This window comes from Spermophilus citellus (assembly GCF_964194105.1).
Source record: "Spermophilus citellus genome assembly, chromosome: 10".
Taxonomy (NCBI): Eukaryota; Metazoa; Chordata; class Mammalia; order Rodentia; family Sciuridae; genus Spermophilus; species Spermophilus citellus.
Genome location: NC_138197.1, coordinates 69,690,221 through 69,703,149, shown reverse-complemented (window position 1 = coordinate 69,703,149; position 12,929 = coordinate 69,690,221). Strand labels below are relative to the sequence as shown.

At 51.7% G+C, this 12,929-nt stretch overlaps 1 protein-coding gene across 1 annotated transcript; it reads right to left on the bottom strand.

The window, feature by feature from the left end:
* Positions 1-5,796: 5,796 nt before the first annotated feature.
* Positions 5,797-10,496, bottom strand: LOC308658364 (aquaporin-2; the record flags this gene model as incomplete). Its single annotated transcript, XM_081310916.1, has 4 exons — positions 5,797-6,093; positions 6,784-6,864; positions 7,226-7,390; positions 10,137-10,496. The coding sequence occupies 4 exons, from the start codon at positions 10,494-10,496 to the stop codon at positions 5,884-5,886; spliced, it is 816 nt and encodes a 271-aa protein (XP_081167042.1). The 3' UTR covers positions 5,797-5,883.
* Between the last annotated feature and the right edge of the window lie 2,433 nt (positions 10,497-12,929).

Sequence of the window (12,929 nt, the reverse complement as noted above, 5' to 3'; positions counted from 1 at the left end):
ATCCGAGCATCCTGACCCGGCCTCACCCACGGCTGGGCTGGAGTGATGCGGTTCCCTGAGGACAGCGCCTCTTAGCTCCCTGCCAGCGGGTGGTGGAGGCGGTGCGGCAGTCGTGGGCCTCTCCCCGGCCCGGCCCGGCCCCGGCTGGAGCGGGGGCGTTAGGACCAGAGGCACTGTGCCAGCCTGCCCTGGCGATTAGCAACCTCCACGCCGCGTGTCCTGGCAGTACGGGGCTACACAGCTGACTTCCAGAGGTGCCCTCCACGGCTGCTTTCCCAGGGCACAACCCTCTTGGGGATCCCACGAGTCTGCTGGAGTTGGGTGCTGCGAGTTACCCTTGTCAATAGGACAGGAAGGGGGCCAATTCGGGTTTATTTTGGAGTCAGGGAAAAAGTCCTGGGACTCTGGCGGATCAGAGAGGACAGAGGCACCATTGACCTTCCATGCGGGTCTCGGCCTCCCCCACCTCCCTTCCATAAGTCTTGCACTATGGTTTCAGCTTTTCCTTCTCTTCCGCCTCCTCCTCTTTCCCTCTTTAGTCTCTACCTTTGAACACTCCCTAGGTCTTGATTTCGCTCTGCTGCATTCTCTCTGCTTCTTATCCCTGTCAGTCTTTCCCTGGGCTCCATTAACTGATGTTCTCGTCTTTTTTTTTTTTTTTAATGTTTATTTATTTTTTTAGTTGTAGTTGGACACACTACCTTTATTTCATGTATTTAAATGTGGTGCTGAGGATCGAACCCAGGGCCTCGCACGTGCTAAACGAGTGCTCTATCACTGAGCCAAAACCCCAGCCCCAATCTTGTCTTTTTGCCTCTTTTAATCTCTGTCCCTTTTCCGTCCTCTGTCTTTCCCTGCTTTCTTTTTCTCAGTCTGTCACTCCTCAGTCCTTCTCCCCCTTCCTTTTCAGTCTTTCAGTCTGTCTTTAAATTCTCTCCCTCCCCCTCTCTCACACTGTCATATTCTTTGTTTTATCTTTCCTTCCTTCCTTCCTTTGACAGTCTAGGTTTGTCTCTATTCATCTTTCTCCTATTTCACCTTTCTTCTCCCTCTTAATTTATGTGTCTTCTTGTTTCTGTCTTCACCTCATTCTTGGACTGGGCAACACTTTCTTCCAGTTTTCCCCAATACCCAGCTCCTAGTCCCTCTCGCTTGCTTGTCTCACCCCTCCTCTCAGCCCTCTGTCTTCCTATGGCCAGGTTTGGCATGTGGGGAATGACCTTGGAGGGCTCTTCAGAGCAAGGATCCAACCTCAGGATCCTGGTAAAGGAACTACACCCCAAACCCCACCATGTATGTTTGAGAAGCACAGTACCTGGCACAGAGGAAGTCTCAGTAAAGAATTCTGCTGTGGGTATTAATTTTAAAAGCCACCTGAGGATTTGAGCCCTAGGGTACAACAGAGGGAGAGAACAGGTGTCTTCTGTCAGTTTGTCCAGCTGGGGCTTTGGGGAGGAGCACACAGGAAAGCCAAGGACCTGGTATGGGGCTCCATAGCAGCAAAGAGGCCAAAGAAAACAGGGGCCAAAGAAATCCCGCTATTGTTCCGACTCTGCTCTGGCATTTCCTGCTGGAGCTGCTCCTCCCCCACATCTTTCTTAAGACAGGAGGGCTGTATGTCCTTTCTCATTTGTGTCCAATGAAGGGCCCTGACCCCAGCAGGACATGGCAGCTATATGTAAGATTTTCTTCAGGGCTTGGGGCTCAGATTGGACAATGACCCTGATGATCCCAGAGGCCCTGGGGTCAGACTCCACTGCTAACTCCACTTAGTCTAACCTTCCACTTTTTTCTCATCCTTTCTTCTCAGCACTGTCTTTATGAATTCACAAGTCTCCAGCTCCGTCATTTTGGAGTGGGCAGAACTCAGAAGTGCTCACAGGAGGCTGAACCAATCTGGGAAACTTCTACCTGGGGATTTGAACTTAGTCCTTTTCAGCTTATGAAAGATAAGAAGTTGTTCTCGCCATTTTATTGATTCAGAAATAATCTATAAAATTATATTAAAATTGACCTCTACTGTTTGATTTAATTCCAAGCTACTTTGTGAAGAAAACTAAACCCAGAGGTTACTTGCTCAGGATCACACAGTGACCTGAGATGGGAACCACAGGTTGCTACACAGACTTTGTCATCAGGAGTGGACCTGGTGAGGCTAAGGGAGGTCAAGATTACTCACAAGAGGCAGCTGATTCTGTTTCTTAGGCCTGTGCCTGAGGTCTTTCCATCTCTCTAATATCAGGGTTACTCTGTCCCCAGGTTGTTATAAGAAACTACTGGAATTATTATGTCCTGAAATGGTGTTTGCACTGAGCACTCCAGGTCCTGTCCTGTTACCTCTAGAGGAATGTGTCTCCTGGGGAGATAGATAGATCTCATCACTGTGACAGTGGGAACTGGAATCTCTCAGGGAAATCCTCTCCTTTGGATTCTTTGGCTGCAGTAGAAATGGTAGGGAGCCTAGCCTGTCTTCTGGCACCTGGACTGTATTGACCATTTCCAAGTTGTGGAAGAAACAGCACTTACTGACAAATGAGCATTTATTGAGTGCTTACTATATGCAGAGCACTGTGTTAGATAAGACCCATAAGGGAAGATAGGAGAGTACCATCCAAGAACTGGAAGGAGCCTGTCCACAAAGGGTTTACAATCTAGCTGGGAAGCATTTTTATTATATAAACAGAATCACAGCTTAAAGATATTTAAAAAAAAAAAAAAAGCAAATTTGCAGGTACAAAGTCATTTGGCACAAAATGGGAATGTGGGTGACCTGTGTAAATCTACATCATGTACAACCAGAAAAATGAGAAGTTATACTCCATTTATGTATGATGTGTCAAAATGCATTCTACTGTCATGTATAACTAATAAAAAAAAAAGAATGAAATAATGACATTTGCTGGTAAATAGAAATGGAAAAAAAAAAGAGAGAGAATGTGGGGATGGATGCTGCTGGGACCAAGTGGTCAGCTACCTCCTCCTCTCAACTCAGGGCCTTCTCTCTCCCTAGCTGGAGGTCTGTCCACCTGCCTCCATGCTGTCCTGCCTCTGTCTGGTTTGGGTGTACCTGATCTCCACCTTCCTCCTGACCGGGTGCTCTTCAAGGGTAGAAACTAGCCTCATGTTCTTTGTCATTTCTTCCCTACCCCGCTACCACCATTTCCAAGGGTCTGTGTCTACCACAAGACTGTGGGCTGGGTTGGGCTGGGCTGGACAAGCCCAGCTGAATGTTCTAGTTTCTGCCAGGGCCTCCCAGGAGGAGCCTAGGGCTTGCCTCAGTGAAAAGATCATGGGATTTTGTATAATAATACCTGACTTCAATCTTGACTCAGTCACTGTATTCCAACTGTGACTTTAGGCAGGTCTCTTAGCCTCAGATTCTGAATCTACAAGATGGGAGGAACAGTATTTACTCTTCCTATCTCACAGGGTTGGGAGGTTATCACAGGAATTCCAAGGAAATGCTTTGGAAATAGTTAAAGCTTGTATGGGACTGGGGACCTTGTCCTTCCAGAATCTGTCTGAAGTTTTAGGATTAGATGAACTAATGCATGTGAGTCGGCCAGCATAGTGACTGCCAAACAGAGATTCTTAGTATCTTGTCAATTTCTCGTCCACTCCCATCACATGGAATCCTGCTTTGACCTTTGGTCTTAATATGGGCAATGGGGGCTACAAGTGTAGGGGAATCTCACATTTAGTTTTGGGGGAGATGCAATGCAAGAAGCAGTACAGAGAGAAATTCTTGGCACCTTCTAGAGGGGTTTGGTGGAGTGAAGCAGGGTGGACATAAGGTAACTTTCTGCCTTTGAACTTCCAGAGCAAGGGCACAAGCTACCAGGAGGACAGCTCCAGAGGTCACTGGAGTCTCTGACTCTACCCCTCCCCAGCAGTGAGGCCAAGTTTCTGTTACTAGCTGTGGGAGTTTGGGAGGGTCCTCTCCACAGCACCTGTGACACAGGGCAGCCTTTTACTGACTCTAAAGAAAGTCCTGGTCCAGAAAGACAAGAAAGAGCCTAGCTGAGAAGGGGAACAGTTGCAGAGATTCCTCATGCCACAGACCATCTGTGAAGGGATTGGAGGGGGCTCAGGTGAGGGACACCAAGGGAGCTTGGTACAGTGCGAGACAGACACAGACAAAACGCTTGAAAGCCTGGGGGCGACAGAGAACATGGAAAAGTGGGCTCTAGGTGTGATTCCCTGGGTTAGTTATGCAGCAGGCTTAGAGGGAGAAGGGAGGGGATGGATGGGCTGCGTAGCTAGAGGAAGGAAGAGGAAGAAACCGCTGGCCAGTCTGTGCTCAGGGTAAGGGGAGGTTCAGAGGCTAGACCAGGATGGAGCCAGCCCCAAACCCATTTTCTTCTGCCTGGACCTTGGGGCTCCCACGCAATGAAGGAAATAGAGGAGGCTGAGGGTCAAGGCCCTTTGCATACTCCTCCCACCCGAGGAAGCAGAAATAATGAAAATGAACCTAATAACGCGTGATAATGGTATTAAGAATTACAGTTCACACAGCATCTTTACATGCATCATCTCACTTAATCCCAGTTAATCACATCTGAGAAACATTGCTCTGGCTTGGAAAATTTAGAAGCCTGTGTTCTAGACTCAGACCTGCTTCTGCCTGGGCAAGTAATTTCCCTTTTCTGGTCCCGAGAGTCCACAATGATAACTGTCCTGTGGTGGGTGCCAGGAATGAGTGTAGCACAGCAAGGAGAGGAAGGGACAGAGGGAACAGAGAGTTCTGGGGGAAGAAGTGCTGCCTGGCGAGGAGGGCAGGTGACAGAGGGGTGCTGCCTGGTGCCAGGGATTGTATGCCTGAGTGCCTTGCCCAGCCAGCTATAGGTGTGTGCTGGGCGAGAGGGTTCACTTGCGAAACTGAGTGTCTCCTTTCAAGAAGTGTCCAGTTGCAAATCTCCCCGCTCGGAGACAAAGGCCAGAGACCCACAAAGGGTTTTTGTTTCCTCTACTCAAGTGCAAGGCTAATCTCTGGGTCTGGGGCCCCCATAAGGGTTGTGTACAGACTCACACACAGATGTGCATACACATATAATTGCTTTCCCCTTTGAAGATTCCTCCCTCAGGACAGGAAGGAAATCCTTGGCTACTCAACTCTCCTTTTTCCAGAGGCCATTTCTAAAGGAGCAGTTCTCTGGTGATACTTCTCTGCCTCCAGCAATGAGTCCTGCCAAATCTTGAGGCCCAGCCCAGCAACTTGGGAGAATTTTCCAGAAGAGGCAGGGTAAGGGGTGGAAATTAGAGCCCACTCTTCCCTTTCTTCTGGAGATGACTGGTAGGGAGGACTCATTCACTGCAGAGGAAGTGGATTTATTGCAGGTGTGGGAGGAGGGGGGGTCAAGGTTAGAAGCAAGAAGTCCCCAGTCCTGCATATACTTGCACCACTGTAGTCATACTGTTCACACTCAGGAGTGTGCAAACCCTGCACCTGAGGACAAAGAAACTCGGGGATGAACACACATTGCATATTAGCAAAACTGGATGCACCCATCCCAGAACCCCAAGGTTGGGTTTGTGCACTCCTCACCCAGAACTTGGGTACAGGCTCTCCAGAGCTTTCAGCCCTGGCCCACCTGCCCCTCCTTTCTCCCAGGCTAGGTCCTCAAGTCCCCAGATCCCGGTCTTTTGAACTCCCTGGCTCACAACCTCAGAGGAGGAGATCTACCAGGCTCCCGACTCCTGACCCCACAGCCGCCCCCTTCCTGCGGGCTCACGCTGCTGGCCAGCCCTTGGCCTGGAAGTAGCTATTCTGCATTTGGGACCAACGTCGGGTCGAGGGGGTGGTAAGAAGGACAGGGTGGGCCCTTCCAAGGTGGACTGGAGGCCCGTGGGGCGGCGGCAGGGCAGCGCGATAGAGCTCGGTGCTCAGGCCTTGCTGCCACGGGGCAAGCTCTGCGGCGAGTGTAGCTCCACAGACTGGCGCCGTCGCACCTCACGCTCCTCCCAGTCGCTGTCCGGCTCGAGGCCCTTCAGCACCGCCAGGCGCTCCGACAGGCTCTTGGCCGAGGGGAACAGCAAATAGTTATAGAGAAGGGAGCCCACGATGGCGCCAACCAGGGGTCCAATCCAGAAGACCTGCAGGCAAGCAGAGCGCACTGGCACAGTCTGGGGCTTAGGACATGCTCTCCTTTCTTTTCCCTGTGGGAAAGCAGGCCTCTCACACCGCTAATACAGTAAAATGCTTATTTATATAATTAGCAATGACAACATGAACTGATGAGGACAACTTGCAAGGGGTAATGGGGCAAATTCTGAAGCAGACTGTCTGAATGTGAAACCTGATTCTGTCTTGCTATGTGATTTTAGCCAAGTCACTTACACTCTCTGTGCCTCAGTTTCCTTTCCCTATAAGGACGCTTACCTCCTGGGATTGTGAAAATTAAATGAATTAATATTTGCAAAGCACTTAGAACCTAGCATTAAATAGGTGATAAATAATAAAAATATGTGTTAGCTGGTATAAATATTGCCATTTACTGAGTTCTAAGTGCCAGGCACTGTGGTATCTGGATTACACTGGTAACCTTCCTTATTTTTCCCAAGAAGTCACTAAGGTAAGAACTATTGTTATCCTCATTTACAGGTGGGGACAGGGAGGGGGAACTGAGTCTCTAGCCCATTGTGCGAAGGGTGGAACACAAGTTTTCCCAGCACCCCAGAAGGTGTGTGTAGGTTTGGGGTACAGCTGCTGAGCTCCCCTCCCCCATTTGTCATCCCTCTGGAAAGGTTTCTGGGAAGGTGGAAGGCAGGGGTTTCAGCCATTACCCAGTGGTCGTCAAACTTGCCGGTGACGATGGCCGGAGCCAGGGAACGGGCAGGATTCATGGAGCAGCCAGTGTAGTAGATCTATGATGGGAAGGAGGGTCAAGGAGGGAAGGAGGGTGAAGACAGAGCCGGGTGCCCTTGTCCCCCTCTCCAATGCTTGATATCAACCTAAGGAATCTATATGATGGACAATTAATTTCATAATTTAATTACTGGGCTCTGTATTCATTTGAGGCTAGAGTGATATCTGTCCCTCTGGGGTGTCTGAGAATCAAAGAAAGCTTCTGGGTTGTGTGTCACTCTTGGGTGTTCTAGTATCTGTCCCTCTGGGGGTCTTTGCATCTGTCACTTTGGAGAGTTCTATGTGTGTACATCTGTTTCTTTGGGGAAGGTCTTTGGGTCTATCCCTCTAAGGAGGCTGGAACCCACAGCCATTACTTACTCCCAGGAGGTGGCCCAGTGCCACCGAGAAACCGATGGAGAGAGCAGGGCTGCCCGGATTGTCTCCATGACGCTCATCAGTGGAGGCAAAGATGCAGAGCACCAGCTGCAGGGTCAAGAAGAGCTCCACAGTCACCGCCTGGCCAGCTGTCGTGTTGTGGTTGAGCTGGGGACAGGATGGGAATTAGCAGGGAGGCACTGACCAACCATGCACCCCTCTCTGCTCCATCTTGCAGCCCACCTGCAGTTGGCTCCAGGGAGGCTTCTGGGCTGGGAGCCAAAACTCCTTAGCTGGAACTATTACCACTTTCCTCCGGGCCCTTGCCCTGAGGGAAGAGGTGGACCCCAGGAGTGCTCACGACACCCAACCAGAGGTGGAAAACAGACTCCATAGCCCCATTAGATTTACGGGCTGAGGTTACGTCTCTACAGCATGAGAGGAAAAGAACACTGTGACCCAGAGTTCCTGTTCCAGAAGCATCTATGGGAAGAGGCTTCGACTGCAGCAGGAAGTTTTGAGCCAGGTAACAAGGAGGCCTTCTTCTCTAGGCCACATGATTCTGATGCAACAGGAAGCTGGGGGTCTTTCTTCCTGGGGTCAAATGGCTTCCCGGGATAAGGTCTAGGGACTCAGGTCTAGGGACTCTAGCCCTCAGGTCCTGATGTGCCTCTCCTCCACGAGTCCTGCGCAGGACCCTTGACTCTGCCAGCTCCCTATTTCAGGCCTTAGTTCTGCTGATGGGCTGCTGCCTGCACATCCTGTGCAGGCCAGGTTGAAGCCTTCACACCCACATGGGGTGCCCTTGGTCCCACCAGCCCCTGTCCTGGGTAAGTAGTGAACCTGGGGCTGAGCAAAGAGGCAGTTTCATAACCAGGCCACACCCAGCACTGGGTATTTCTCTGGGTTTTGTCATCCTGTATGTGCCCTGCACCCTGCCCTCTGGGCACTGCACTGGGTGAAGCTACGACAGCTCTCAACTCCCACGCTGCTTCTCCAGGCTCTGAACCCCGACCCCTGGGTCTTAGACCTCAGGAAATACCCTGGGTCCTTCTAGGGTCTATCCTCACTCTGACCTTGTTTAATTTCAGAGCCTCCAGGGGATAGTGAAAAGAGCTTTGGAGGCAAACACTTTTTGGAGGCCTTTGGTTTGCTGGAGGATCCTATTCACTTTGGCCTCAGTTTCTCCAGCTGTACAATGGGAATAACAAAACACATTCTGGAGAACTGTGTGAGGACTGGAAATGACAAGGGCAGAGCCTCAGCCCCATTCCTGCTGGTAAATGGCTGTGGTGGTATGAATGACGGAATGGGCTGGTGTCAGATAACTCTGGGGCTGTTTCCAGGTGCTGCCACTTACTGGTTCTGTGGTTTGTGTCAGTTGGATGCTGAGCTTCAGTTTGCCGCTCAGCGTTGGGGGACTACAGAATTTACCCCACAGTGTTGAACCAAGGACAAGATGGTATCTGTCCTGGCACAGGGCAGATGTACAACCATGGCAGCTTCCTGGTGGCCTGGCTGGCTCTCAGTGTCCTCAGAGGATACCTGGGACAGACTTGAGGTCATCCGGCTCTCCCTAGCTTCAGGACAAGTCCAGCCCACTACTGCCCCATCCCAGGCAGGGTTCTCTCCAGTTCCTCAAGATGGTAAATGCTGGGAAGTATGTTGGAAGACCCTTCCCAGGCCCTTCCCTTCTGAGGCTGTAACATGGTGGAGCAACAGGAGTGAGTATTCCCCAGCACCTCTTAGTGCTCCTAGTGCCCTGCCATTAGGGAAGAACTTTTCTGCCATGGTCTCAGGAAGTTCCTCTTGCAAAATGAACTCATTTTCTTCTCAGTGGAAATAGGCACACTCTGTTCGCTACTTTACCCATTCTAGCTTTTTTTTTTTTTTTTTTTTTTTTGTCCCTGGGATCCCAGCCTCAACGTGTCTTCTATTCTGAAGAAGAGAGAAATCCCCCAACTCTGCCCTTCCTGTGAGGAAGGCCCCCTGTACAGATGGCAGTAGAGACTGCAGGACACTTCAGAGATATCAGAGCCCAGGGAGGGAGTAGGCCGAGAAATGTGGGACCCTGTCCTGCCTTGGGATGGGGGTGCAGAGTGGGAATTGTGCTGAGGGGACCAAGCCCACTATGCCCCTCAGGGTCCCAGACCTGAGCAAATGCAGGTGAGAGGAAGGCTCCTGATGTCCCCTCAGCTCCCAAAGTGCCCAAGGTGCTTCCTCTGGTATTGACTGTAGAACTCTTGGCCCCTCACTCCCCTTCCTGAGCCTCAGCTTCTGTGTTTGTAGCCCAAGGCTTGGATGGTGGCTCAGGAACATTGGTCAGGAGGAAAGAGCGTGGGTCTCAGAGTCAAGCCCAGGTTTGAAGGGTGGGTGGTGCTTTCCCTTGCTGAATCTCAGGTCTTACAACTTTAAGAAATGAGCATGCCCATCTCTACCTGGCAGGACTGTTGGGAGGTGTTAGTGGGTGGCATGTGAGGAATGACCATCATGAGGCCCAAACACAGTAGATACTGCAGAAGGTCCTGTCCCTCTTCTCTCCAAAAGACCCTAATGGCTGCACCCTAAGGTTCCTTCCAGTGCAGAACGCCCGCCTGCTCCAAATGCTGTCCCCTGCTGAGCTCTGGCCCAGTCCTCACTGTATTGTGGACATTGGGTCCAACAGAAACCTCGATGCCCTCTTCCTCTAGATTTGTGGCGGAAGATCCAGCCGACCATCCATGCCCGGCCTCGGTTCTGACACCTCCTCCCTGTTCTCCTAGGGTGCGGTGCTCCTGGATCCAGCCCTTCTCTAGCTCTGTCTCTTTCTCCCCACCCAGACCCCCAGCCAGAGCCTGTCCCTCCCATCTTGTCCTTTACAGGCGTCTCCTCAGGACCAGCCCCTGGTGGAAGGGGCCAAGTTTTGGCTACTCACAGCATTGACAGCTAGGTCCCCGCGGATTTCTGCTGGCGTGATCTCATGGAGCAGAGCGGCCCCCGCCACAGCCCCCAGCAGCTGGGCAGCCAGGTAGAAGGCAGCCCGGAGGAAGGACACGTGGCAGCCCACCAGGAAGGCTACAGTCACAGCAGGGTTGATGTGGGCCCCGCTGACCTGGCCCAGAGCTTGTACCAGGGTGCCGATGCCTAGGCCGAAGGCCATGGCGATCTGCAGCACAGAGGGTTGGGCCTGCGGCCAGTTGAGGGCTGAGCCCAGGCCAAAGAAGACAAAGAGGAGTGTGGCCAGGAACTCGGCGAACACAGCCCTGGAGAAGGCTATGGACCGGAGCTCCCACATGCTGCGGGGCCTTCCGCGGGCCGCCCGGCGGCTGGGGCCAGGAGGTTTGTGGTGCTCTCTGTCTCTCTCTCTGGGGCCCTGGGCGGCTGGGCTGTGCGCACTTATAGGGTGCCTCCATCCTGGATCTGGGCACGTGGGATGGAGGTGGAGTTTAGGCCAATACCTCTTCTCCCTCATGGCTGCCCCCGCTCCCAACCTTGGCCCCTGCCCACCTGCATGTCTATCACCCCATCTTTGCTTTCACAGCTGACTAATGTTCCCCATTAATGAGCTCCAGATAAGGACTGACGTCCCCTGTTTTCCGGGTTTGTTCCCTTGGTTACCCCAGGGTTACTGCCCCAGGGCCTCCCCAGCCCCCACAGCAATCTGCAAATGCCCATCCTCTATAGCACAGTGTGGCCAATGTCCCTCTCTCACCCAAACTGTGAGTCGAGGCTGGGGCCACATCTCACCCAGAACTGACCGTGAGATGTCAAAGCTACCCTTCTAGTGAGATGTCAAACTACCTAGCTTCTACTGACTGGGAGTTTCTTCCTGCTGTCTGACCTCCATTTATTCCTTCTTGAAGGGGATGGAAAACAACTGGTGGACTTGTGACAAAGTTCCAAGGCATAAAGGAACTTTGTGTTTTGTGCTTTCTTGTGGTTAATCTCCCCTAAGTCATTAAGCGTCAGCTCCTCCCTGGAGTCCCAACCAGAGAGCAGCTCCCATAGCCTGGAGGCCGGGGTAGTTTCAGTGGTACTGGGACCCTGGCCCTAGGTGATGGAGTCACCCAGGGTCAACTGAGGAAGCTGACTTCCATTCCAGCATCACCCTGCTCCTGCTCTGATACATAATTGTTCTGTTCTTTCTCTGTAAAATGGGGCAATGAAACCTACCTCACAGGATTGGGATTTAAATTAAAATAAACAATGGGTGTAAAGCCCTCAAATGGGTGTAAAGCACCTGGCCCACTGTAAACAGTCAGCTCTTTCCAGTCATTACCAATGGTATTATTTGTGCTCTGAGAGGAACAGGTCCCTAAACTCAGGGACCCAGAAGCTGTGACAGGCTCTAGGCACCCCCTGGAGTTCAGAGCCATCTGGGCCACAGAGTGAGACATTTCTGTGGGGTGGTGAGCTGTGCAGGCTCAGGGAGGCCATGATACCTGATAAGCGATCTCTGGCCTTGGTGCCTCTAAGTCCAACCAGTGTCCCCATAAGGCCACCCCCTGCTATCACTGCTATAGTCACTGGGGTCCGGGAGAGGCTATTCCCTGAGCCCTCTAGCCCTGTCCCTTCTTTGGGGGGATCACAGTGAGATCAGGAGGATGGGCTTCTGGACCTCTAGGCCAGTAGGTCCTTGGGCAAGTCACAGTCCCAGAAATGGAAATATGGGAGGGGTTGGAAACTACAGAGTAGAACTCCTTGTGTTATATCCTAGGAGAGAAAGTAAGGCTCAGAGAGGGCAAGTGGCTTACCCAAGGTGGTCCAGCAAGTTGGTGGCTGATCTGGGCCTGGGACCTAGTCTGGAGAGCTTTCCACAGTGCCCTCCACTGCCAAGCCACTCTCCAAGTATTAGTTTCCTTCCACACAAAACTGTGTTGAGAATGCGGTAAGGGAATGAATGGGAAAGTGTTTGCAGCCAAGACTGCAACACACACATAGACACACACACACACACACACACACACACACACACACACACACACAAGGTTCTGCAACTCCCACTGTTCAAGAGGAGGAGGGGGAGAAAAAAACAACTACAAATAACTCAAATGGATGGAAGCTCCAAAAAGAGAGGGATTCTTGTGGGGTTTGTGCCTAGGACAGGGAATGAGACACAGGCTCCTGTACCCTGGTACTGTACCCTCCTGGAGCATTCCAGAAGGAGAAGGCAGCCTGGACCTGCCTTATGACCCTGGGACCCACCTCCAGATTTGGCCTATAGAAAGAGACAAGGATCCAGAGGGGTCTGGCTGGGTAGCCTGCTCCCACCCAGGTTCTGTGCCTCCTCTACTCCCTCTATTTGTGATTTCATGTACACTGACCATACCAACACGCCAAGTTCCCACCTGGGCCTCAGGGGTTCCTGGGGGACTCTCCCCTTATGACCTGAAGTTGTGATAATGTTGCCCAAACTTACCCTCAACCACTTGAGTTGCTGTGTGTGCTTGGATGGGCCACACACCTTTTCTGCTTTCCCCTCTTTCATCTAGATTTTGTGATCATGTGACTCGCTGACCTGTGGTTCTGCCCCTGTCACAGTCAGGTGTCATGATAAACCCAGAACAGACATCGTGGCTTCTCAGTAGCCCACGAAGCCTCAACCCAAGTTTCTGTTTCTGGAGTGGTATGGTATGGAGTGTGGGGTGTGTGTGTGTGTGTGTGTATGCTCGTGCATGTGTTTTTTCAATTGCACGATCCTACATTTAGAGCCACGGGACTGGGGGTG